Source organism: Lolium perenne, chromosome 1, assembly GCF_019359855.2.
Source record: "Lolium perenne isolate Kyuss_39 chromosome 1, Kyuss_2.0, whole genome shotgun sequence".
Classification (NCBI taxonomy): domain Eukaryota; kingdom Viridiplantae; phylum Streptophyta; class Magnoliopsida; order Poales; family Poaceae; genus Lolium; species Lolium perenne.
In genome coordinates this window covers 257,662,147-257,687,415 of record NC_067244.2, presented here as the reverse complement: position 1 = coordinate 257,687,415, position 25,269 = coordinate 257,662,147, and the positions used below count along the sequence as shown (strand labels likewise).

Below are 25,269 nucleotides of genomic sequence, written 5' to 3'. Positions count from 1 at the left end.
GTAAGAGTGAGTGTGGGTGTAGTACGTGCTTTAATTGTAATTGTAATGTGTTTTGAAAAAAAAATTCCTCCAACACGTCGAGAAACAACTCCAGCCCAAGGCATCCCTTAAAAAAACATCAGCCCAAGGCCGTCCAGCCAACACGGAAAAATTATGGAAATTCTCGGCTCGCAGTTAGTCGCCTAGCAGACAACATGGAAAGCCGAGTCCGACTCCTGGACGAGGAGAGGAGGCCCGCGTGCCCGATCTCAGACACAACGCGCGCGTCGCCGCCCATATATAGCACCGTCCCGGACCGGACATACCTCGCAAGTAGTAGCAGCAAACTCTCGGTTCCAGTCGGCCTGATCCATGGCAATCAAGAAAGCAAGAACGCCCAAGAAACGAACCTACGCCGCCGCCAGCGGCTGCGGCAGCTCCGTGGCCATGGTGCAGATGCCTCCCCACGAGCCGGGTGGCGCCAACCACATCCAGCCTCCGCCGCCGCTCCCTCCTGGCGTCTACTTCAGCCCGACGCGGGAGGAATGCCTGGGATTCCTCAACCGGTCGATCGCCGGCGACAACGAGCTGGCCGACGCGAGGCGCTACATCTTCAGGGCCAACATCTACGGCGAGAGCCCCGACGCGCTGCGCCAGCGGCACCCGCCAGCGAGCGTCCGCGGCCGGAGCGAGGACGCGTGGTGGTTCCTAAGCCAGACGCGGTTCCAGAGCAAGACCGTGGGCGGGGGCGCCTCCAAGCGCGCCGACCGCCAAGTCAAGACCGGCGGGTACTGGCGGCTGGAGCAGAGCAAAGAGCGGCTGAAGAAGAGCAAGAAGCGGTTAAAGCAGAGCAAGGAGGAGGAGGAGGACGCCGACGGCGTCAAGAACTGCTTCGGCTTCTACGTCGGGACCTCCAAGAAGGATGACAAGACGCCGTGGCTCATGCAAGAATTCACCAGCGCCAACGACGACGGCGCCGGCAAGCTGGGCGTGCCCGCGCTCTACAGGGTGTACGTCACGCCGCGCGCCACCGACGAGGAGCTGAGAGAAGTCTTTGGGGAGGACGGCGTGAAGAAAGAGCCCGACGGGACGACCAAGAGGCCTGCCCGAACCATGGTCCCACAGGAGTATTTCGACGGCATCGCCGGTCTGCTGCCGGCGGGGAGTGTCCGTGCTGTCTGTTGGAACTCCGCTGCGAAACACGCGTGCTAAGCTAGCTAATCACCCAAGCACACACCTTGATCGATTTCAGCTAGCACACCTTGAACGTCGGCCGGCCGGAAACACAACTAGCGATTCTACGTACGAGCAAAGCCAATCCACGAGACACGATTTGGTTTTCCTCTGCCCGTGGGCTTCATCGGTTGTTTTTGGTTTTTTATTTATAGCAGCCCACAAGAGCTACTTAGACACGTACAAGGAAACTTAAACCGACTCAAAAACCTCCTAAACCTAGACTTAGACTAGGAAACTAACCAACCCGTTCTCAGTAGGACACGGACATGTTTGGTTAATTCCAAAAGTTTAGATTATTTCCCTGGTAGTATATCGTGTTAGTCGAGTTTCGTCTGGTAAGATTAGCGAGTGTGTTTCCAAGTTAGGGAGGTGTCCTAGTTCAATTAGGTAAAGGTTTCATGTGTGGTTGTTCCGTAGTAGGAATAAGAGTCCTAGTAGATATAGGTTGCTAAGTCTAGTCCTGGTCGGTTTAGTACGTGCTTGTACGAGTAGGTTTTGTTTTGGGTCGGTTAGGTGTGTATATATACACACAGAGTCGCGTGAGTTTTGTATCGTGAGTTGTACCGAGAAAATAGAAAAGCAATAAAGAGAGGAAAATTTAGAGGGTGCGACACGCACCCTTGGCGATAAATTTTATCTCCGCGTGTGTTCGTCTAGTTTGATGTGATTGATCCGTGGGCGAATTCCAACACTGTCGTCCAAGAGCACGTACAGGCGCCGCTACAGCCTCATCCGGTGGTGCCAGCGGGTCCTATCGATTACGACGGCCAGCAGTACGAGGAGCAGCAGGGGCACTATCTTGGTCAGTACGATGAGCAGCATGGGCACTATCTTGGTCAGTACGACGGGCCGTTCCCGGTGGCCGCTCCGCCTGCATCGCCGGGCCTCCTTGGTCAGCTCACGGCAGAGGCACCGTCGGATAATATGAGCATGTCCATGGTCGAATTCATGAGCATGCTTGACGAGCAGCCTGCTGAGATGGTTAACGAGCAGCCGGCGGAGACGTACGGTTAAGGGGGAAGAATCGAATTTGGACTTTTTGCCTGATATAGTTGATGCTGATGAGTTCAAAAACTTCAACGAGGAGGGTTGATCACAGGGCACCGTGCGCTACAGTCAGACTTTATTTAGCTTGAACTGCTTGAGACGATTTTTACAGTGTTCTTGCAGTTTTTTTCTTTTTGAAACGGGGATTAGCTCGGCCTCTAGTGTTCTGGAGTTGGTGTAATTGTTCATGTTGATATATCGTAGCTCGCCGTGTGTGTGTGTGTGTGTGATTCAAGACTGTTTGCATTTGACACGAAACAAATATTGATTTAATTACTCGGTTTCGAAATTATTGCACGGTTACTTTTACACGATAGTTGATACGATCATACGAGAATCTGAAAATGCTTCCGAGGCTCCTGCTCTCACCCGTGCGGCCGATGGCAGGGACGAATCCTAGCCATCCCCAACACCCCACGGCCTCCTCCCCCAACCATGGAGGCGTCCTCGCGCGGCGCCGGCAAGCGCCGCTTGCTGGTTTCTGTCTGGTGGAACACAGAGGGGCGGGGGGGGGGGGGGGGGGGAGGCCCTATACACCGACCTGATCGGTGGGTGCAAAGACACCGCACACCCCCCCACGATCCCGGGTGGCTCAGTGGGCCGCGGCCCATCGCATCAGGCGAGTTTTTTTTTCTTTTTTTCTTCCTTCTTTTCTGTTTATATTTTCGTTTTTTAAAATCTAAAATTTTGAAAAGAATTTTTCGAGAAAAAATATTTCACAAAATTTGAATAGTTTTTTAATTTGAACATTTTTTTAACTGAACAGTTTCAAACTTGAACCTTTTTAAATTTTGAACAGTTTTTAAATCTGAACAATTTTGAAATTTGAACAACTTTTTAGATCAAACAATTTTCGAAAATTGAACGTTTTTTGAATATGAACAAATTTAAAATTTGAATAATTTTCCAATTTGAACATTTTTTGAATTTGAACAATTTCCAGATTTGAACATTTTTTAAATTTGAACAAATTTTAGATTTAAATTTTTTAAATTTTAACAAAAAGAAAATAAACATAAAAGAAACAAAAACAAAAAAGAAACAGAAAAGAAAAAAGAAAAAAGAAAAAAGAAACAGAAACAGAAATAAACGTGAAATGGGTCGACCAGGCCGGCCCATACGGCGCACGGGGGGTGTGCGGGTGCGGCGCGCGGTAACCACCAACCTGATCGGTGTATAGGAATTGCCGAGGCGGGGCGACGAGCCAACACGCCACGAGGCGATGCGGCAGGGTAACCACGGCCAAGAAGGCCGCCTGGGCCCGATTTGGGCCGCAAGGGCCAGAGAAACTATGCGTGTGGGGGTTCTCTGGTTGGCGCGGTGTCTGTCGGGCAAGTGAAGAGGTGGGTGGCAGGGGTGGTGGTGCTGCGGTGCGCTCTGTGCGGGCGATCAGAGGTTCCGTCCATACCGGATCGAAACGTGGGAGCCTGCAGCGGTCTGCGGCGGCAGCCGAGATGGTTTCAGTGCTGGGCTGGAGGTGCGATGGCTTCCATGTGTAGCGACGGGTGCAAAGGAAGTCTAGGAGGCGGCTCCGGGTCGAGGTGACCAGATCATTGGCCATCAAGGTGGAGGTGTGGCAGCATTCTTCGCGGTGTGAGGAGTTGCTTCGAAGTGCTTGGTGGTTGACATTGGACTTATGTAGCACGACTTGCTTGGCTCTGCCGGGCGTGAGCGCTCTAGAGTGTTCTTGGCCGGTCTAGCTAGCCTTCTCTCGGAGAGGAGTAGTTTCGGGCGAAAGCCATGTCCTGAGCCTCGGTCAGGGGCGGACCCAGGTATAGCTTAGTGGGGGCCTACGCCCCCACTCAAATTTTGAATTTCCTTGGTATTTGTAAATAGTTTGAAGAAGATTCATAAAAATTTCGCAAATTTAGAGAAAAAGTGCCCCCATTCAAATGATACCAATTTTTTCTGGGTCCGCCACTGGCCTCAGGTTGGTGCCGATGATGGCGGTGTTTGCGGACGTTGTTTCCCTCCTTGGAGGCATCGTCATGGACTTTCTCTTCCGTTGAGTATGGCTTGGGCTCTTTGGGTGAAAACCCAAGCTTTGGTTAGCCGGAGCGGACCATAACGACCTCCCGCTTGTGGATGTCGTCTTGGAGAATTAGCTTTGGCGGTTGTGTGTGGCTCCTCTTCCGTTTGGTTCGGTGGACGTCGAGGCAACAACCCCGAATAGTGATTGTGCGTCGAAGCAGCGACCCCGGATGGTGGTTGTGCATCGAGGATGTGCATCGAGGCTGTGCATCGAGGCAACAACATCGGGATCCATGGTGAGCAAAAGCTTCATGGGGCGAAGCAGTTGCTTACATGGCTTGGGTGGAAATCTTGTATCCGTAGTGCGGCGAGGATGTCGGCTCAATCGACGCGTGTCAAAGGAGGAGGTTTGACTTTTAGGCCGAGGCGGCGTCCCTGAATGTTTGTGTGGTGGCTGTGGTCTGCGAGCCGTCTGTCCTGTGCGGCTTGGGCCGTGGGTGACTTATTCGTGCGACGTCGTGGCTCGAGTGCGAGTGGTGGTATGTCGGGATAACGGTCCCGGAAGGTGTTATTGGTGGTCTGCTGGGTATGGCGGATCGGCTCGGTGTCGAGAGAGCGGCCTCGAAACTTTGAAGTGTTGAGGGCGTCGACCTCTAGTCATGGAGACGACGAGGTTGCTATCATTGTTCTTTGTCGGTGTCGCTTTGGCGCAGCTTCTTTTGCTCCTCCCATAGAAGTAACGACGTCTTCTCTCGGTGATGATGAAGGTCGCCTGGTCGGAAGGAGTGGTGTTTCGAGAGTGTAGGTGGGGACAATTTCTTATCACCCCCCCCCCCCCCCCCCTGTTCGTGCGCTGGGGCAAAATAAACCCCCTTCTTTGCCTTCCTCTCTTTCAACCCCCTTTTGCGTTATTATCTCTTCATTAAGATACTAATCAGATATACGAGTCTAATTATTTTAGAAATGACAAGTCTGCCCTTCTCTATTCCGTCAAGTCACACACGCCTGGGAGGCAAAGGCCACTCGTGTCTGTTCGTTTCACTAGCGCCTGGAAGACTCGACCCAAGATAGCCGCCGGACTCGCTGCGCCCGCCTCCGCTGCTTCTTCCGCATGTCCGCCGCCCTTCAGTACTGCCCCAAGGCAAGGCAAACTTCTCCCCTCCTTTTGCTTGCTGGATTTTGCTAGTTTCCCATGGTTTGATCTGATTTGTTGAAACCCTAGATGTGGACTGATTGACATGGGGATTTGAGGGGATCTGGTTTGACAAAGGGGTATGATGGATCTGCAAAGGTAACATCATATTCCCCTATTTTGTTTGATGTATGCATGCGTCTTGGAGTGCAATCTTTGTGCCAAATTTCTGAGTTTTTCTTGTCTGTTATTGAATAGGATGGATACAACGTCTGTGCATGACTCTAGTAAATCCAGTTTGATAAATCTAACCACGGGAGCTATTCCAGCCAATGAAGTAGACAATTTTAGTCCCATTGTTGATTGGTCTTCTCTTGTTATTGAACCTGAAAATGACGGGGATAAAAATGATGGGGCTGAAAAGGGGATTCCGGATGAAAAGCCAGCGGATGAGAAAGCCATGTTTGCTCTGTTTGGTTTAAAAAAAGAGGAGAATGATTGGAGAAAGATTTCTGGGTATAATTTTGCCGTTTGTCATACACCAATTAAATGCGAAGACTAGAGGACTCGGACATCTCAAAGCCAAAGCATCAGCTGATTGGAGTGGGGAAGTGACCAATGTCAACAAAGATGGTGAACGACATGTGGTTAAAACACTCACACACGAGTGTACATGTCTCCAATAGCAGCACACAGGCAAGCCTTGTGACCATGCACTAGCGTTCATAAATGTGTTGCAAGCTCGCAACTTTGTCAACATGGAGGATTATGTACATGAGTATTACTCAGTTAGCAGATTCAGGGCATCATATGAAGGTGCAATTGAGTCACTTACCGACAAGAATCAGTGGCCACAAGTGGATACAGGCTTTGTGTTGCGTGCTCCAATTCCAACAGCCAAGTAGGGTGCCGGAAGAACAAGGAAACAAAGAATGAGGAGTTGGTGGGAAGGTGGATCAAGGAAGGGGTCCCTGAACAAATGCAAAAGATGTGGAGAGCTTGGGCATAGAGAAGCTGGCTGTCCCAGAAATGGAACAAAGAAAAGGTAAAAAAATAATTGTTGTTTTTAGTTCTAACATCTTGGATCTTTTTACATGCAAATTGTTCTAATGTCTTACTCTTGTAGGAACGAAAAGGGGAAAAAGAATGCATCGCCATGGTTTGATGTTTCTGTGAGCAACTTGATTCCGTCTACTCCAACCAAGACCAAGAACCAGGATGTTGCTACAACTAGCAGTCCTGGACCGATCACAAGGAGCCAAGCTGCTGCTACGACTAGCAGTCCTAGACCCGTGACAAGGAGCCAAGCCGCTGCAACACCACATAAGTCTCCAGCAAAAGGAAAGAAGAAGATGACTCCGAAGAAGAGGAAATTAAGTGAACTGTGAACTTGGTTGTGACTTTTAAGAACTCCTTTATTTGTACCGTATGTGAGGTGGAAACTCACCATTTGATCTATCCATGAGAGACAATCTCATGGTTATTTTGTTGCCATGAACTACTTTAAACCTTGTTCAACTATTGGTTTGTGAGGCTGTGAAACTATCAGTTTGTGGAACTATTCTATTGCTATCAGTTTGTGAGTTTTCTAGTGTTGTAAATATTTACATTTGCTGTCAGTTTGTGTGGATGCACATATTGCAGGGAGATTATAGCCTTTTTTTAATTGAAACAAACCATAATTTCGTCACTATTTATTTGGACAACATACTGGAGGGTAGTTCTATCTTTTCACATGCCCATTTGTTGTTTATATGCTGAAAATTCTGTTAAAGAAGCCAAAAAGGGACATCACCAACAACACAGACGAGCTGGAGGGGTTCAAAGAGAGGAAGGCAAAGAAGGGGGTTTATTTTGCCCCAGCGCACGAACAGGGGGGGTGATAAGCAATTCTCCTGTGTAGGTGTGTCCCTTGGTGTTGGGTTGTTGTATGTATTTTGCCTGGGTTTTCGATATGAGTTATCACTCTGAACCAACCATAGCTAGCTAACTCATTACGATATATTCATGTAATTAACATAGAAAAAACTCATATGCTCGTGTAAAGTGGTAACCTTTTTTCAAAGACCGGTTGCTACTAGCGTGTATCTTGGGAAAAGTGCAGCTTGTATGTTGTATTTGTACATTTTTTTAGAAAAGGTTAACTCTGCTGATACATGTGAATTGCATCTTTCTTAATAAAAGTGCATCTCGTATCGGGAATTGGTCGGAATTGTACATTTATTAAGACAAGTATAGCTTGTTTGAAAAAGGGTTGCCAATTGCACAATTTTTGACAAAAGTGCAACTCATATTACGAAATGGTTGCGCGCATTTCCTAAGAAAAGAGTATCTTGTTTTGAATTCAGTTGTCCTTTGGATGTTTTGTGAGAAAAGTGCAACTCATATCGAAAACCAAATGAAGTTGCACATTTCTTGAAAAATGTGCAATTTTCACCCAGCACAAATCTTAAAGCAAATTCTACCACCACCTTAAAGCAGAAATGTGTGGAATTGCAAATTCACAAAATGAACAACTTATAGGCCAGCACAAATCTTAAAGCAAATTCAACGGTGTGGTAATTTTTCTCAGTCACAACTCATAACCCACTTGCAAGTTGGACTTTCCGGTTGCCCTTTCCTTCCATGCCCAAGGCCGTTCTGTTATGTGCCAACATGGAAATTTTCGACCCCCGCACAAGGAAATACTCGGCTCCGACTACTGGGCGAACAGAAAACATACTGTAATGAAAAAAAAAGATTAAAAAACAGAAAACATGGAAAGCCGACTCCGACTTGAGACGAGGTTGCAAATCTGATTTCAGACAGAGCGCGTCGCAGGCTCGCAGCCCATAGCCCCCATATAAGCACCGCCCCGGTCGATCCCTCCTCCCAGACACAAGTAGCAATCTCTCTGCTCCTCTCGGCTCGATCCATGGCCAAGAAGGACGGAAAAGCAGTAACCAAGAAACGATCCTACGCCGCCGCCAGCGGCAGCGGCAGCGGCAGCGGCAGCGGCAGCTCCCTGGCCATGGCGGAGATGCCTCCGCCGCACGGCGCGAACCACATTCAGCCGCCGCCGCCGCTCCCTCCTGGCGTCTACTTCAGCCCGACGCGGGAGGAATGCCTGGGATTCCTCAACCGGTCGATCGCCGGCGACAACGAGCTGGCCGACGCGAGGGGCTACATCTTCAGGGCCAACCTCTACGGCGAGAGCCCCGACGCGCTGCGCCGGCGGCACCCGCCGGCGAGCATCCGCGGCCGGAGCGAGGACGTGTGGTGGTTCCTCAGCCAGACGCGGTTCCAGAGCCAGACCGTGGGCGGGGGCGCCTCCAAGCGCGCCGACCGCCAAGTCAAGACCGGCGGGTTCTGGCGGCTGGAGCAGGGCAAGGAGGAACTGAAGAAGAGCAAGAAGCGCATGGAGGAGGAGGAGGATGAGGAGGATGCCGACGGCGTCAAGAACAGCTTCGGCTTCTACGTCGGGAAATCCAAGAAGGACGACAAGACGCCGTGGCTCATGCAGGAGTTCACCAGCGCCAACGACGACGGCACCGGCAAGCTTGGCATGCCCGCGCTCTACAGGGTCTACGTCTCGCCTCGCGCCAGCGACGACCGGCTGAGAGAAGTCTTTGGGGAGGACGGCGCGAAGAAAGAGCCCGACGGGAAGACCAAGAGGCCTGCCCGAGTCATGGTCCCGCATGAGTATTTCGACCGCATCGCCGCGCTGCTGCCGGAGGGGAGTGTCCGTGGTGTCGTCCAAGAGCACATACAGGCGCCGCCTCCGGTGACGCCGCTGGGTCTTCCCAATTTCCACGGCCAGCAAGGGCACTATCTTGGTCAGTACTACAATCAGCAGCAAGGGCAGTATCTTGGTCAGTACAAACAGCAGCAAGGGCAGTATCTTGGCAAGTACGAGCAAGGGCAGTACTACGGCCAGCACGGGCAGTATCTTGGTCAGCTCGAGCAGCAGCAATGGCAGTATCTTGCTCAGTACCAGCAACAACAGGAGCCGCCGTTGTCAGTGGTCGCTCCGCCGCCTGCATCACTGGGCCTCCTTGGTGAGATCAAGGCGGAGGCGCCGTCGGAAAATCTGAGCATGCCCATGGTCGCTCCGCCTGCATCGCCGGGCCTCCTTGGTGAGTTGAAGGCGGAGGCGCCGTCGGATAATCTGAGCATGCCAATGGACGAATTCCTGAGTATGATTGACGAGCAGCCGGAGGTGGCGGTTAAGGGGGAAGAATCGCTTTGGGAATCTTTGCCTGATATACTTGATGCTGACGAAGTCGCCAAGTTCAGCAAGTAGATTTGATCACACGACGGCAACACCCTACAGTTAGTTCCACTTAATTAGAAGTAGCTTATGGACTGATGACAATTTTTCTACTACTAGTGTTCTTGCAGTTTGGCTTAACTATTTTATGCTTATATAGAGTAACTCGTTTTTTTTCTTTTTTTGAAACGAGAGTAACTCGTTGTGTGTGCACCAGACTGTTTTTGTATCCGAGGATTGCACGAAACGAATATTGATTTGGTACTCTGTTTTCAAATTGGTATTACCTCTGTTTTAAAATATAGCTTCCATTCCAAAACTTCATATTTTAGAATGGAGGTAGTAGCTGATACATGACACCATCATAACATGGCATGGTTGAGGACAGAATTGAATGACAATGAACAAACTCGTGACGCTAGGCGAAAAGTTTGAACATAGTTTGTTGTTTTTATTTTGGCCCAAGAGAAAATAGTACATTTTGATAGGTCTAGGCGGAAGTTTGATGTTTCCAATATGGTAGTGCATATAGTGATATATAAATATAAAGCAACCACGACCATATACAACTCATAGTACACTTGAATGAAGATACAACTGGTACTCACAGAAAAGGAAAATATAACTGATGCAAATTTCTGTCCATTACGCCGTACACAGCAGGATGTTCCATCAGTATAGCTGTTCGTCAAGAATTCAATGTCTACTCGAATTCCACTTCCATTGTTCGACAAAATTCGACCGTCGACGCCCACCGGGCACCGCGGGGGCTTTGCCTCAGGTGATCATCCGGCTGAAAATGGAATCAGGGAGCGGCAGCGATCATGCAGCGAAAGAACGACGGCGTGTCAAAATGAAAGAACTCGAGATCACTTCAATTAGGAATATAAAGTTGCAAATATACTTTCAGCCCACTTGCCAAACTGGTTGGAAACTATGCTGCAAAATTTGGCACAACCAGTCTTGGCAACCGTGCTGATGGCTCCTAAATAGGTCACCGAAGAGGTGCCCTTTCCATTTTCCCAAGGTTTCTGGACATTCTAGATCCAAATGTAAAATCAAGTCATATTTTAATTCTGAATACCTTATGAGCTTCATGTTTTAAATTGCAAAAAAGAATACCAGAGGGGTATTTGCTCCCATTAGGGGTTGAACCCAGCTGGCTTGGAGCACTCGATAGTGCCATAGTGACACCTCCCAAACAACATCATATTCGGTCTGGTGATGCCACCATCTCGGCACCTGCAGATTTTCTTCAAAACTACCTGCAAACGTTGCAGGCTATTAAATCTGGGCAAAGTGTGAAATTCTTGATTCGAGGATCTTACAACCTAATTTATGGTTGATGCTAAAGGCAAGGGCATTCACTCAGATAAGAGAGGAGGCTCATATGAAGTTCAGTGGAGGAAGCCAGAGGCTGGCTGGCACAATGTTGATGTTAGTTACATGAATCAGGCAGAGCGTCATGAGGAGCGATCCTCGCTGATGACAAAGGGAGCGGAAGTTTGCTAAGCTTGGAATCGTCCAAAACCAGAAATGGCGGACGCTATAGCAATCTTGGAGGGGGTTAACAGCATCATTCAGAGTCACTACTCTATTGGTGATTATTGAAGGGGATTGTGCAGAAATTATACGCGAACTTGGCTGGCCAGAAACCTCATGACAAGTGACTTGAGGAATCTGTACAGATATTCATCTTATGTTAAAATACTTGCCAGGCTACAACTTTCAGAAAGTTGATAGATGGGCAAACGAGGTTGCCCACGGTTTAGCTAAATTTTGAATAGAGGGTGATGCGATTTTGTGCAAGGTGCAGCCCTGTCGAAGCTGATCTAGCATGACTGTAATGATACAATTTCTAAGTAACTAATATATATCATTTAAAAAGATAGACAGTAACACCACCACTGAGCTAGAGATCGGTCCACAGTGGCACACCAAGTAATCTCAAAATATTGAAGTACCTAGTTTCACATGGACTAACTAACATGAAACCAGCAAAAAATGCAGCTCCATAATGATACAGCCTATAGTTGACACATGACAGGCATTACAATTACAGTTATTCCTATTGGACAAAACATTCTGCACTCAACTATCCTGCCCTTCCTTACTAGATTAAGCTTACTTGTTTTTTTCTTTTTGGCAAGTTGTTGGAAGAAAATATCATCTCCAAGAAGCAATTAATCAGGAGACTGCAAGGAAGGAACAATAAAAAGAATTAACAAAGGAATAACAGCAGCCTTTGTAACTTAAATGATAAAAAGAGAGAAAGAAATAGATTACTTTCTGCAAGGTCAACATATGTCGGAGCTGAATTGCCAACATCTGGGATAACTTTTCACCACCTTTTACAATGTACCAAGCAGCAAATTTGCATGGAGCTTCTACATATAACCTGAAACATAAGCTATGTTTATCGGAGCAGCAAGCAGTTTTGCTGGTGGGCATGGTGCCATATCAAAGCTACCCTTGTACTTGCTATTGACTATATTGCTATATCAATTTCCCAATGCTTGTTGCAAAAGTCTTCTGTGCTGATGATTCAGAACCGAGGTGAGTATTATCATGTGGCCACATATTATATTGTCTCCTTAGCCTGAACCTCCGCACGAACAACTTCCATCCCTAAAATGGTGGAATTCCTTAGTGTCCCTGACAGTTATCTCTCTTCGAACAATCTTAGAAATCATCCTCAATATACCATGACAGCTGTGACAAGTGTACTGGTTCTTTGTGACAGAAATAGAGGTTCCAGGTGTGGTATTGATCAAACCAAAAGCAACAGCTAGTCTTTCACTATGGCCACATAACACGTCATCCTTGGATACTTCTCTATCTTCTAAAGAATGAGAATCAAAAGGATCAAAACCAGATGCTCTCATCCGCTCATATATGCCATGTAGAACAGCATTTATTTCTTTGATCTGTGGATGTGTCTCGTCATCTGTAAGAAATGCATGGATATCTCCTTTAACCTCAACCCAGCTACATCCATAGTCTTGCTCCAATCCCTTTTCTCGCATGGTTTTTCTCACTCTAGCCACGTCAGCCCACCTGCCAGCATCAGCATATAAATCAGACAAAAGAACATGATATCCAGCATCATTAGGTTCCAACTCAAGGACGAATTTGGCAGAAAGCTCTCCAAGTTCAATGTGCCGGTGTATCCGACACCCATTCAACAAGGCTCCCCATACAGCAGCATCTGGTGTGATAGGCATTCTAGCTATGAAGTCGTAGGCTTCTGTTAATCTGCCAACACGGCTCAGTAAATCAACCATGCATGCATAGTGCTTTAGATTTGGAACAATCGAGTATTTTTCAGTCATGCTGTGAAAAAGTTCCCAACCTTGACTAACCATTCCAGCCCTACTGCACCCACACAACAGAGCAACGAATGTAACTTCATCCGGATGCTCTCCAGATTCTAACATCTCGCTGAAGAATGACAGAGCAATATCTCCATGTCCATGAGCAATAAACCCAGCAAGCATGATATTCCAAGATACAACATCCCTTTCACCATGCGCACTGAACTGTGCCCAAGCATATTCCGTCTGGCCACATTTCACGTACAGGTCCAGAAGAGCATTGGGTACATAACCTTCAGATGCAACACCACGCCTTAAAACATGTGCATGGATCTCTTTGCCGCACCTCAAAGACCCAGTAGCAGCACAAGCAGCCAGAGCAGCGATGAAAGTAACAGAATTGGGTTTTACATCTGCCAGCATATGCCGGAAATAGAACAGAGCCTCGAAACACTTGTGGTTAAAGCAAAAGCCTGCGATCATTGAAGTCCATGATATTACATCCTTGTCAGGCATGTACTTAAAAACTTCGATGGCTTTCTCGATGTGCTTGGACTTTGCATACATTTCAAGGAGCGCGTTTGCAACTACGATGTACCTGATGAAGCCCCTGCTTGTAGCAATCTCATGCAACTTGATGCCAACATCTAATCGCCCCAAGGAAGCACAAGCAGCAAGAGCACTCGCAACAGTAACATCATCAGGACTTACATTATTCACTTCCATGAGCGCATACACTTCAAGAGCTTTGTCCGGGAAGCCGTTCTTCTCATACCCTGATATCATGGCTGTCCACGACATGGCATCCCTGGTGTCCATTCTTGAGAACACTGTGCACGCTTCCCCCATCCTCCCAAGACTCGAATACATCTGAATCAAGGAGTTGCAGAACGCAAAATCAGCGGCAAACCCTCTCTTTACTGCCAACGCGTGCATTTCCTTTGCGAAATCAAGGTCAGCCAACAATCCAGAAGCAACAGTCACGCTGGTTATCGTCATGAGATTCGGCTGCACCTCATCCTCCAGCATGTCAAGAAACAGCTCCAGCCCCGCCTCACACTCATGGTTCTCAAAGTGCCCAGCAATCATCGCGTTCCACGAGATGCAGTCCGTGAGGGCCATACCGTCAAACACCTTGCGCGCAGCCCCGACATCCCCGCACTTGGCATACATGGTGACAAGCGCATTGAGCACGTCGACCTCGACCCCGTACCCGAACCTGAGGACGTGGGCGTGCACCTCCTTCCCCATCCTCCAGTCCGGGAGGCCCCCGCAGGTGCGGAGCACGCAGGGGAAGGTGTAGACGTCGGGCCTGACCCCGGCCCACAGCATCCGGTGGTAGAGGTCCAGCGCCTGCTCCAGGAAGCCCGCCTTGCCGTAGCCGCCCACCATGATGTTCCAGGAGAAGACGTCGCGCTCGGGCATCTTGGCGAACACCCGCCACGCGTGCCACGACTCCCCGAACCGGACCAGCATGCTGAGCATGGCGTTCCCGAGGCGGAGGCCGAAGCTGCGGTGCGCGGCGTCGGCGTGCTCGCAGGCGCGCATCCCGGCGCCCGCCGCGCGGCGCCACTCGCAGAGGTGGAGCAGCGCCACGTAGGCGTCCTCGTCGGGCGGCGCCGGGGAGGACTCGAGCAGCGCGAGCGCCTGCGGGAGCTGCCCGTGGGCGCAGAGCTTGCGTAGCTCCGCGCTGGGGTCGGAGGACGGGTCGGAGGAAGTGGACTCCGCTGCCTCCGCCGCATATACGGCCACGCTCGGCGGGGCGGTGGTGGTGGCGGAGCCCAGGCGCCTGCTCCTCGTGGCGAGGTGGCGCGCCGGCGGGAGGAGGTGCGGGGAGCGGAGGAGCGGAGGGTTCAGGTGAGGCTTGGCGGTGGCCGGAGGAGGCATTTCTGGCGGTGGTGGTGGTGGAGGTGGCGGGCATGGCCGGCGGGGTTTAGCAGAGGTTTGGGGGAGGAGCTGGCGCCATGGTGGCCGCTTGCTCTCGGCGCGCCAACGGATAAGCGTGCTACAATAATGGGCCTCGTGTGATGCTGGGCTTGAGTGGGCTTTTAGGTCGGGCCGCGGAGTCTTCTCGGCCCGCTAGGAGAATTCACTGGTCAGTGGACGGAGTTAACCGGAGAGAGGAGAAAGGGGACACGAAACCACAGTGGCTGCAATGGCGTCGCCCGCTCCTGTGACCGGGAAGCTGATCGCTCCCCTGCGGCCGCCGGCGTCGGTCCGCTACGGCGGCGGCGGAGTCGGATTCAGGTCGACGCGGCCGTCGCTGACCGCGGGCGCGGTCCGGTTCAGGGTCTCCGCCTCTGCTTCCGACTCGGACGTGCCGGACTTCCTTTCCTCCGACTGGTAGGTGCCCTCATTTTACCTGCCGTTGTGCCTTCGTGTTGAATTCATGGTTCTGTATGCGCACTGTGCAACTCTAGGTCAATTAGATTAGATTGGATTACCTATTTACCTGGTAGTAAGTAGGGGAATTTGGGATTTACGGTAGCGTCGACAGTCCGGAATTTGACCGGTAGGGTGACACATTTCTAAAGATATGCTTGTCCTCTCTTCTACTAGTAGCATTTTAGTACATGTGCCTTATAATGGAACATGGTAGAAGAAGCACTACCACCATTTACCATGGGCATATCCCCTCTGCTCACTCAGGATCAGATCAAAACTACAGGGAATAATAATTCTGCCATGTTCTCAACATATTGTGAATCCAGATGTGTATCTTGACACGATTTTGTATGGCACTGAATTTATAGTGGCATGTTATTCATAGCGATGATGATAAAAAATTAGCGCCCTTCGCAAAGCCAGCCAGGCTAAATGGACTGCTGCTGGCTTTGCAGCTTGATAAAGCCAAGTATGAATCCATAATCATTCATTTTGTCACAACAAAAGGCCAAGGTCCCAACGCCTGTCAGGCTCACGATGATTCAGTTAACTTTGAAGTCTATCAGTCATCCTCAGCCCTACGATCCTGATATAGCGGATCCTCGTATCGTACAGGAACTCGTTGCCGACTTCACTTACCGGTTTGCAGGCAAGTGAACAAGAAGATGACATTCATCTCTGATCCAATGGCCGGAGTTCAAATTACTACTCCAGTCACTATTTATCTGTGGACTTCCTGCTCCGGTTAGCTGTGGCTTCCTGCGGCTTCCTGCTCTGGTTAGCTGTGGCTCACGCAGAGGACTCAGCTCGGCGCGGCCAGCCCTGACTGCGGCTGCATCCCGGTTCAGGGTCTCCGCCTCCACTTCCGACTCCAGTGTGCCGAACTTCCTCTCATCCGATTGGTCGGTGACCCCGTTTTGCCTGCGATTGTGCTTTCGTATTTTATTTCTTGTTCTGGATGCGTAAGTATGCAGTTATGTCAGTTTGATTAGATTGCCTGGTAGCAGATTGGGGGATTTGTATGGTAGGGTTCCCGGGCAGGAATTTGACCTGTAGGATGACACATTTTTAGGTCTTGTTCTCTCTTCTATAGCATTTTAGTACGTGTGTCTTAGGATGGAACCTGAAAGAAGCAGCATTGCCACCTTACCATGGTCAGATCAAAACTAGAAGGAAAAAAGGCTTCCATGTTCTCAACAGATTGTCAATTGAGATGTGTATCTTAACTCAATTTTGATGCCAGTGTAATTATGATAACATGGTATTCTTAGCGACGATGATAAGAATCGGCACCATTCATGCAGTTGCATTGTGCAGATTTGACAAATACTGTCAGACGCTCAAACTAAATGAACTGCTGGCTTCACAGTTTGATAAAGCCAAGTTGAACCCGCAATCCTTCATTGTTTTCATAACTGGAGGCCTAGATGAAGTATACCGACCTAACGTCACAATTTGGTGTTCTGTCAAATGATGCCATACCAATATTCGTTGGTCCAATTCAGGGATTCAATTACTAAACAGTCACAACCTTACATCTATTGGCCATCAAAAACCAATCTTACAGCTATAGATAGTACATGCATGGCTGCAGAGGGGAAGACATTATGCCAGCTACTCATTCAGTTGGATTTGTTTAAGTAGCCATACTGTCAACACCCCCGGATTTTAAGTCCAGATGCCTATTATGCCATACATCGCAATCCCAGGAAGATTGTTTTTGCGAGACATAATAGTTAAGTAGCATAGAGTCATCATTTATTACAACACATACTTGTCTTACAACAATAGATCACCTGATCCAATATTACACAAATAGATTGTTCAACAACACAATAAGTAGCGGAAGCGAAGTAGTAGTGGACTATCTATTCCACAGGCAACGCTTGACGTTAGAAGACGATCCTAGTTATCGTAGACGTCCTGTTGTCCGTCTTCCTGATACTGTTGCTCCTCTTCATAGTCTGGCATTTGAATAGCCAGGGACACAGCCATGAGTACTTTAAAGTACTCGCAAACTAATACTAATAGAATTACTTACCAAATGTAATAAGGGGTGCTAAGCTCTAGGTTTATTTGCATAAAGCCAAGTTTAGTTCAATAAACATTTAGTGAAGACTCTTCATTTGCTAGACTAACTCAAGTGGGAACATTAGTGTCATTCCCACAACTCATTTGTGATTCAAGTCAAATCACCTTTCAATTCAACATTCCTGTTTAAGACAAAAGTTCTAACAACGGAACAGTATGGCCTTTCCAATCGTCCGTAACCGTGGACACGGCTATTCGAATAGGTTTAACACTCTGCAGAGGTTGTACTCTTGTTCCACAACTTTTGATTACATCCGTCGAGGATAACCCCGAATCATCATAACTCAGTACGCGGATCATCAACCTTAACCTTTCACTTATACACCCTAGTATAGGCACCTCTCCCCATGAGCTTGGCTTCCCGGTGAAAACAAACCGTCAACCCGGAAACTGCACAGGGCTTGGGTCGTACATTCACCTCATATTCACATCATTTCACTTTTAACGGAGGCAGCCTCGGCATAACCCCTATGATGCTTGTTTAGAGGGAACCCATACTAAGATACACAAATTTCTAGTTAAGCCCTACCCATAATCAGGTATTGTGGGGGTACTTGTATAATTGGAAAGGTATCGCATTCAAACCCAATCATCAGTTTTCATTAAAATTCACCAAGTCATCCATGTCACATTCACCTTCACATCTTTCAAAGTCATTTCACTTCATATGTTCCCATCTAGAGTAGTCAATTTTATTTAGTTAGCAATAGCAACTAGTTCATGAGGGGTGCTATCTAGCTTTGATTTGCTCTATGCTAACTTTGATGCCCTTGTCCTACTCTAGACCAAGTGAATCATAAATCAAAAGTAAACTTTGAAATACAATAAGCAAAATAATTGCAAAGTAAAACATAGGATAGGTTGATAAGACATAAAATAAAGTGTGATGGTGCCTTGCTCTTGTAGAGCTTTGCATTAGGGTGGTTGGCAAGAATATTAGCTTGCCTTGAGCGGGGTAGTGGTCAAAGTTTTCTTCCTCCTCCTGAGAGTAGGCTTCCTCCTCTTGATACTCCTCGTTACTAGCGTCTATACACGAATACGAGGTATACAATCACCAAACCAAACTTACATGCTAGACTAAACACACCAAAGGTTCACACAAACTTATTCTAGCATCACATCATTCATAGCATGGTGATTGACTTGGGTTTCTTATTTAAGAGAAAAATAATTTCCTCTCATTACAATTATTGATTTGGTTTGCTAATTAATTCTTTGGAGAAAATAATTTCCTCTCATTAAATCCTATTAAGATTTAATCTCCTCAAATAATAATAAGGTATGAAATATAGGTTGACCAAGGTCAACATTTCATATCTATTATGTGGGAGTATAATTTAAATGAGGTGCTACACCTCATGCATTTTAAGAATAACATGGTAATGATTTAAAATCACTAAGTAATAGAATATGAGGTTCATTAGACTAAGGTCATTACCTCTCATTGAATTACTTAGGATCAAGATTTAAATGAGAGAGTAGCTCTCATACCATTTAAACAATTTAATTCAAATGAGTTAAATGGACTAGAAATGGCTCCATAACCATTATTTTGATCTAGTCCATGATCATACAAACAACTAGGCTATCTTTTTTGCATAATCAATTAGATTACATCAAATGTGATTTATGAGAGTTGGAATCAACTCAAAATCAATTATGGTTGAATTTTAAATAAAGTTTAAAGTTATAAAAGTCCCTGCCTTGTCATTTTTACTATTTGAATTCTACTATGAATTTGAGGGTGAGACCAGTGAGAGTGTTTAGATAATTTCATGGGCTTTCCAAAGATATAAAGTTTGCTAAATTTGGTGCAGTAGATTTGAAACTATTCAAATTTGAAGTTGACATCAGTGTTGGATTTGAGTGAAACGAATTAAACTAGATTTGAAATTTTGGGCCGCGCGGGAAAAGCCTAACGGGCCGAAACGAATTTAACACAAAAACCCAGCCCAGCAACGCGGCCAGCGCAAGTGGGCTGTCTGACGAGAGGGGTCCACTCGTCAGTGGCTCTATAACTAGCGAAACGGTACGAGGATCGTGGGACGTTGGATTAGAGAGGGAATCGACGGCGCACGAGCATCATCGTCTCCGACGAGAGGCCGTGGCTCTGCCGGCAAGCCTAGGGGGTCGGAGAGCATACCGGGGCTCCGGCGGTCGACGGCGAGGTGCGCGGCGACGTTGGTGAGGACGGCGAGTCGACAGGTACAGGTAGCGGCGCTTGGGGAGGCTCCAATCGACGACGGCGACCTGCGGGTACTGGCGGCTCCGATCTTCAAATTGCGGCGACTCCGGCGATGATTGGGCTAGCTATTGATTCGAGAAGCAGGGAAGGGAGGAGAGCTGGATGGTATGAAGGATTGAGACGCGGGAGTGCTGTATTTATAGTGTCATGGGGGTGCCGCGGGTGCTGAGAAGGATCGTCCATGGCGTGGCGTCTCCGGCTCTCGAAGGGGCAAGTGAAGGACGGCACTCGATGGGCGACGGCATGGCGATGCTCAACCTGCTTTCGGCGCTGAAAAAGGTGGACGGGATCGATCAGGCGCTTGTATTGAGTGCTACGGTACTGGCGGCTCGATTCCGACGAGGACGACGGCGACGTTGCTTCTGCGCGTTCTGGTGTGTGTCTAGTAGCTAGAGGAGAGGGAGGCGTTGCTCGACGCAGAGGTAGGGATGCAGGCGAGGACTGAGGCGATGGGGCATTGCCACGCTCTGGCGCGTCCAGGGCGTGGTGATCACGCCGACTTGCATGCCTGGGCGTGCACTGGCATGGTCCTGGGCGTGTGCTGTCTGGCCAGTGCCAGCTTCGCGCGAGCCCAAGCCGTGCATGGTGATGATCAACGTGGCCAGGGGAGTGTACTGGACAAGGATTTGGTGAGAGAGAGATCAGAGAAAGAGAGGGCAAGGTGGCCGGTATGTGCACGGCATGGAGAAGAAAAGGCTCTCTCCTCACTTTAATCAACATGAGCAAGGACATGCACTGATGCAGGAGATGCAGAGGATCACCATCATCACAAACCAAAAGTGGTTTAGCCCAAAATCCATTGGACAAAGAGGTGTGTGTTAATTCCAGATTTGTGCCTGCCATGTGTTCGACACAATGGCCGCATGAAACTTTTGTTCAAATTTTGAAATTCTTTTTGGTGCATTTCATTTATATAATTAAAGGAGTAGAATGGTGGTGGTGGTGGTCAATTTGATGTTGGTTTGCAAAGTTTGAAAAAGTGGATGATCTTCACTTTGCTTTATGGTTGCAACTTGTCTCTTCTATTCTGGTCAACCTAAGCAGAGTCAACCTTAATGGTCAACATCAAAATTGTTCACCTTGACATGGTCTTGGATGAGGTGGAAAGTGTTGACTAAGTTTAGTTTAAGAATCTTCCAAACCAGGGGTGCAAAGTAGGCATGATGTTAAAAAGTGGCAAAGTGACCATTATCACATGTTAGTGGAATTTGATTTTTCCTTTGATTTGATTTGTGTTTCTTTGATGCAAAAGTGTTTGTTATTGACATATAAGTGTTTCACAAGCAAAGGCACAAGCAATATGGGCCTTGGTTGATGATTTGCATATTTGGCCTAATGTGTATGAGAGGGAAAATGGTATTCTTTTCTATTTTCTTATTTCTCTCAAATTAGGGTTTTATGATCATGTGTTAGGGTTTAAGCACATTAGAAACAACACACAAACACTTATCATGGCAAATGGCATACAAGAATGCATGAACAAATATGCATAGCACTATATGTGAAGAAAAGTTTTTGTTAGTTCCAAAATTTGAGTAATTGAATTTCTTTTCTTTATTGAGTTGAAATTTGGGATGTTACACATACCAACAGTATGAGAGTTAGATCTGACAGGTATTTTATGAACTGATTCTGTGGGTCTAAGGAAGCATGGAGGGGTGTGGTTGATAGGAGAAGGAGGAGGGCGTTTGCGGGGCGTTTCTTGGTGTGTCAGATGGCACTAGGCAGCACAGCTCTTTAATCCCCCTTGTGTAGAGGGATTTAAAATGAAATGATCACTTATCTCCTATGGGTAGCAAACTCAATCTTTTGCTTAATATACCAAATCTTATCAAATTAAAGTCCTAGCTTTAAGGTACAAGCAACTAACCCAATATCCACGTTGATTCTATCCAGCGGTCCAGCCATTTCTTCCATGTGGAATGTGTGTCAACTGCACGTTTTTAGCGCACCATTTTATTTCTTCCATGTGGAATGTGTGTCAACTAAATGAACTGCTGGCTTCACAGTTTGATAAAGCCAAGTTGAACCCATAACACTTGACTGTTTCATAACACGGCGCCTAGATGAAGTATACCGACCCAATGTCACAATTTGGTGTTCTGTCAAATGATGCCATACAAATATTCGTTAGTCCAATTCAACGATTCAACAGCTATTGACCATCAAAATATAAGTAGCCATACCAACAGTATGACAGTTAGAACTTAGATCTCACAAGTATGTTTTGAACTGATTCTGTTGGTCTAAGGAAGTAGGGAGGGATGTGATTGATAGGAGAAGGAGGAGGACATTTGGGGGGAGGGGTTTCTTGGTGTGTCAGAGGGCACTAGGCAGCACAACTCTTTAATCCCCTTGTGTAGAGGGATTTAAAATAAAATTATCACTTATCTCCTACAGGAAGCAAACTCAATCTTTTACTTAATATACCAAATCGTATCTAATTGAAGTCCTAGCTTTAAGGGACAAGCAACTAACCCAATATCCACGTTGATCGTATATATCCAGCAGTCCAGCCATTTCTTCCATGTGGAATGTGTGTCAACTGCACGTTTTTAGCGCGCGATTTTATTTTATCTTTGTTGATCTGTCGCTGTAACTTATCTGATCAAAAAGGTAGTGGTATTAACTTATTTTACATATTCTCCATGGGCATTTTACTTTTACCTTAGAATTGCATAAATAACTGCCAAGCAATGGGGTTGCCAGATAACATCTGCACAAATTGCAGTTAGAAGATAAAGTAGGCAGTTCTGACATGTGTAACTTTTCCTATTGGGTATGCTTGTAGGCAGGAAGCTAATTGAACATCCTTATATGTAACAGTTAGGCTGGTATTACCATAGGAGATCTTTCTATTGTTTCCCTGACTTATCCTTCTCATTCTACTTCAGGCTTGAAACACGCAAGAAGAAGCCTTTTGGCCCCAGGTTGAATGTAAGTCCCTAACTGGAACGAAATTTCAAGTATCATATGTATTCCTCTACAAAAAGAACAGTATATATATTAAAGTCTTAAGTTTACACCTTTAGAATAATATTCCATCTTTCAGTATAATGCAGAAGAAGCAGTGGAATACCAACTTGAGGCCTTGAAATACAATGATAAACCTCGCCCAGATTATGGAGTAGAGGTCATGTACCGGGTAATAGGCTAATAGCACAGGCATGCAAAATATTCATTTCTCAGGCATCATGCTGATGAAAGTTAACTGAATCTGGTTAACAGTGTTATTATCTCTAGTTTGCAGGCTTTGATCCATTTGAAAGGTCAACTTATTTCGGACGACAGTTTGATCTTGGTCAGGTAAGCTGGAATTAGTTTCCTTCGAAACTATACTGGTAGTCAGAAGTTGCCATCCTTACTAATTGCTGCCAGTACTGTTTCAGTTCGAACGTTTCCGGCGGATATTTCACCATTCAACTTACAGAGTGCTGCTTGCCCACAAAGAAAGAGAAATATTGAGCAGATTATGGGTTGAAGAGGTTTTCCTCTTGGCTTCCGTTTATTTGTTTGAATGAGTCAAAATAAGAGAAAAAAGAGATGAAAGTCGTTCTGAAATAAAATCACAGCCACCACCTTACCAGTCTCCTCTGTCCAACTTTTAACAAAGATTGTGATGAATATCTCATTGTACCGACAGAACCAATTTAAGCAGAGAGTCTGGGTCCGGGGAGCTCGTCCAGAGGAAGAAGAGATATTCCAATTTACAATGATTCAGGTACCTATCAGCATATCTCTCTGTTTCCTACATTCCATCTACTGGTTATTTTGAATTGATTGCTGTTGTAGAGAGTTGGAGGCTCATGGGATGGTTACTGGTTAACCGAGAGCTTGACCAATGATGATGGAGACGCTTTCACGGGTGGGGTTGCTTATTGATCAGTGTGTATCTTGAACATTCTGCCAGCATGCTGATATACATATGAAGCCCCAATACATATATACAACTCGAGCACGCTGATGTACATATGTAGCAAATGAGCAATGTAAGTATGAGTTATGAACTGATGGTCCAGTTATAGGAGTTGTCGCTGTCCATACAGATGTCACACCTGGATTAGCAGAACAATCGAATTTGTGGTAGAATTGGCCGGTGTGTTCCCATTCTGTAAAGCATTTCTTCATGTCAACCATACCGCCAAGTGGCCAAATGTATAGAAAAGTGTTGCTTTCGATACAATTGTAAGTTTATAGAACACCCAGATTCTGAATATCTTGGAATTGCAAAGGTTGTTGAGCCAAAGACACGGCGCTGTCGGAAAAAACCAAACCCTTACCATACACCAAACGCAACACCTTTTCTCGCTATATCATTCTGCATTGACCAATCAGGAGGTGGTCTTGTTGGTTGTTGCTGATGTGCGCAAGCACATGAGTTGCGAGTTCATCTTCGATGCCTCCTTCCCATTGTTTTCCGTTGCGGGATCCCTTTCAAGTCAGCCTGTGTTGGTGCAACCTGCACTGCAAAGGACAATGCTCCGTTTTGCATATACTTTCGTGGTGGAATGAAGGGAGTATCTACTACCCTGTAACATGGGCAGGGACTTTCTGGACAGCCAGCTTCTTCCTAGGAAGGATGCAGTCATTGCAGTTTCAGTTATGTGGTGCATTTGGGGAAGCCGGAACAACTATTGTCATGGAGAAGAGAAGTACCAGCCAAAGAGATCGGTTGAGCTGGTAGATGAGCTGATAAAATATCTACAGTTTCCTAGCAAGGAGAAAGCCAATACAAATACAATTGTGGAGAAGTGTAGGAAACCGGATAACAATTGGTTTAAAATTAACACTGATGGTGCTGTTGATGGAGAAATATTAAATATCTACAACATGAATCAAATATATCCACATTGGTGTCGCAGAGGGCACTAGGACAGCACAGCTCTTTAACCCCCTATTTAGATGGCTTACAATAAGATGATCTCTTATCTCCTACAGGAAGGAAACTTAACATTTTCCCTAACAAACTAAATCTTATCTAATTGAAGTCCTAGCTTTACGAGGCAAGTAACTAACCGAATATCCACATTTGTCATATCCAGCGGTATAGCCATCTCTTCCATGTGGAATGTGGGTCAACTGCACGTTTTTAGCGCGACATTTTAGTTTATCTCTGTTGATCTACTGATCTGATTAAGTTAATTTTGATACCTTGGTTTTATGTATTCTCCATGGGCACTTTACTTTCAGCCCTACCTTAGAATTGCATAAATAACTGAGAAGCAAACCGGTCTGCATAAATTAAAGTGAGAAAGATAACTAGCAGTTGTGACATGCATAACTTTGCCTATGTGGTATGCTTGTAGGCAGGAAGCTAATTGAACGTCCAGATGTATAACAGTTAGACAGGCATTGCACTTGTTGTGTATTACCATACAAGGTCTTTCTGTTATTTCCATTTTTTTGCGGGGAAAAAAAAGGAAATGACAGAAAGACCTTGTATGGTAATACACAACAAGTGCAATGCCTTGTCTTATTTGTTCCATTCTACTTCAGGCTTGAAACACGCAAGAAGAAACCTTTCGGCCCCAGGTTGAATGTAATTCCCTAACTGAAAACAAGCTTTCAAATAGTATCATCTAGGGGAGTAGCAGATGAGCGAGGTAACTATGAGGTAGGA

The 25,269-nt window shown here is 46.7% G+C and overlaps 4 protein-coding genes across 5 annotated transcripts; 3 read left to right on the top strand and 1 right to left on the bottom strand.

Annotated features, from left to right (window-relative positions):
• Positions 1–350: 350 nt before the first annotated feature.
• Positions 351–2,229, top strand: LOC127340013 (uncharacterized). Its single transcript, XM_051365800.2, has 2 exons — positions 351–1,155; positions 1,873–2,229. The coding sequence occupies exons 1-2, from the start codon at positions 352–354 to the stop codon at positions 2,227–2,229; spliced, it is 1,161 nt and encodes a 386-aa protein (XP_051221760.1). The 5' UTR covers position 351.
• Positions 2,230–8,279: 6,050 nt separating this feature from the next.
• LOC127327597 (uncharacterized) lies at positions 8,280–9,724 on the top strand. Its single transcript, XM_051354376.2, has one exon. It carries the CDS (start codon positions 8,280–8,282, stop codon positions 9,645–9,647), a length of 1,368 nt encoding a protein of 455 aa, XP_051210336.2. The 3' UTR covers positions 9,648–9,724.
• Positions 9,725–10,215: 491 nt separating this feature from the next.
• On the bottom strand, positions 10,216–14,910 carry LOC127327736 (pentatricopeptide repeat-containing protein At1g15510, chloroplastic). Of its 2 annotated transcripts, XM_051354532.2 has the most exons (3): positions 11,901–14,910; positions 11,743–11,809; positions 10,216–10,407 (listed from the first exon to the last, which is right to left on the bottom strand). In XM_051354532.2, the coding sequence occupies exon 1, from the start codon at positions 14,813–14,815 to the stop codon at positions 12,209–12,211; it is 2,607 nt and encodes an 868-aa protein (XP_051210492.1). In that variant the 5' UTR covers positions 14,816–14,910; the 3' UTR covers positions 10,216–10,407; positions 11,743–11,809; positions 11,901–12,208. The 2 variants fall into 2 exon arrangements, with proteins under 2 accessions (XP_051210492.1, XP_051210491.1); XM_051354531.2 differs by lacking the exon at positions 10,216–10,407 and having other exon boundaries at positions 11,557–11,809.
• A 138-nt stretch (positions 14,911–15,048) lies between these two features.
• LOC127327737 (uncharacterized) lies at positions 15,049–23,895 on the top strand. The gene is made up of 7 exons (XM_051354533.2): positions 15,049–15,271; positions 22,544–22,586; positions 22,702–22,794; positions 22,893–22,955; positions 23,039–23,134; positions 23,293–23,370; positions 23,442–23,895. The coding sequence occupies exons 1-7, from the start codon at positions 15,084–15,086 to the stop codon at positions 23,529–23,531; spliced, it is 651 nt and encodes a 216-aa protein (XP_051210493.1). The 5' UTR covers positions 15,049–15,083; the 3' UTR covers positions 23,532–23,895.
• Positions 23,896–25,269: the final 1,374 nt, after the last annotated feature.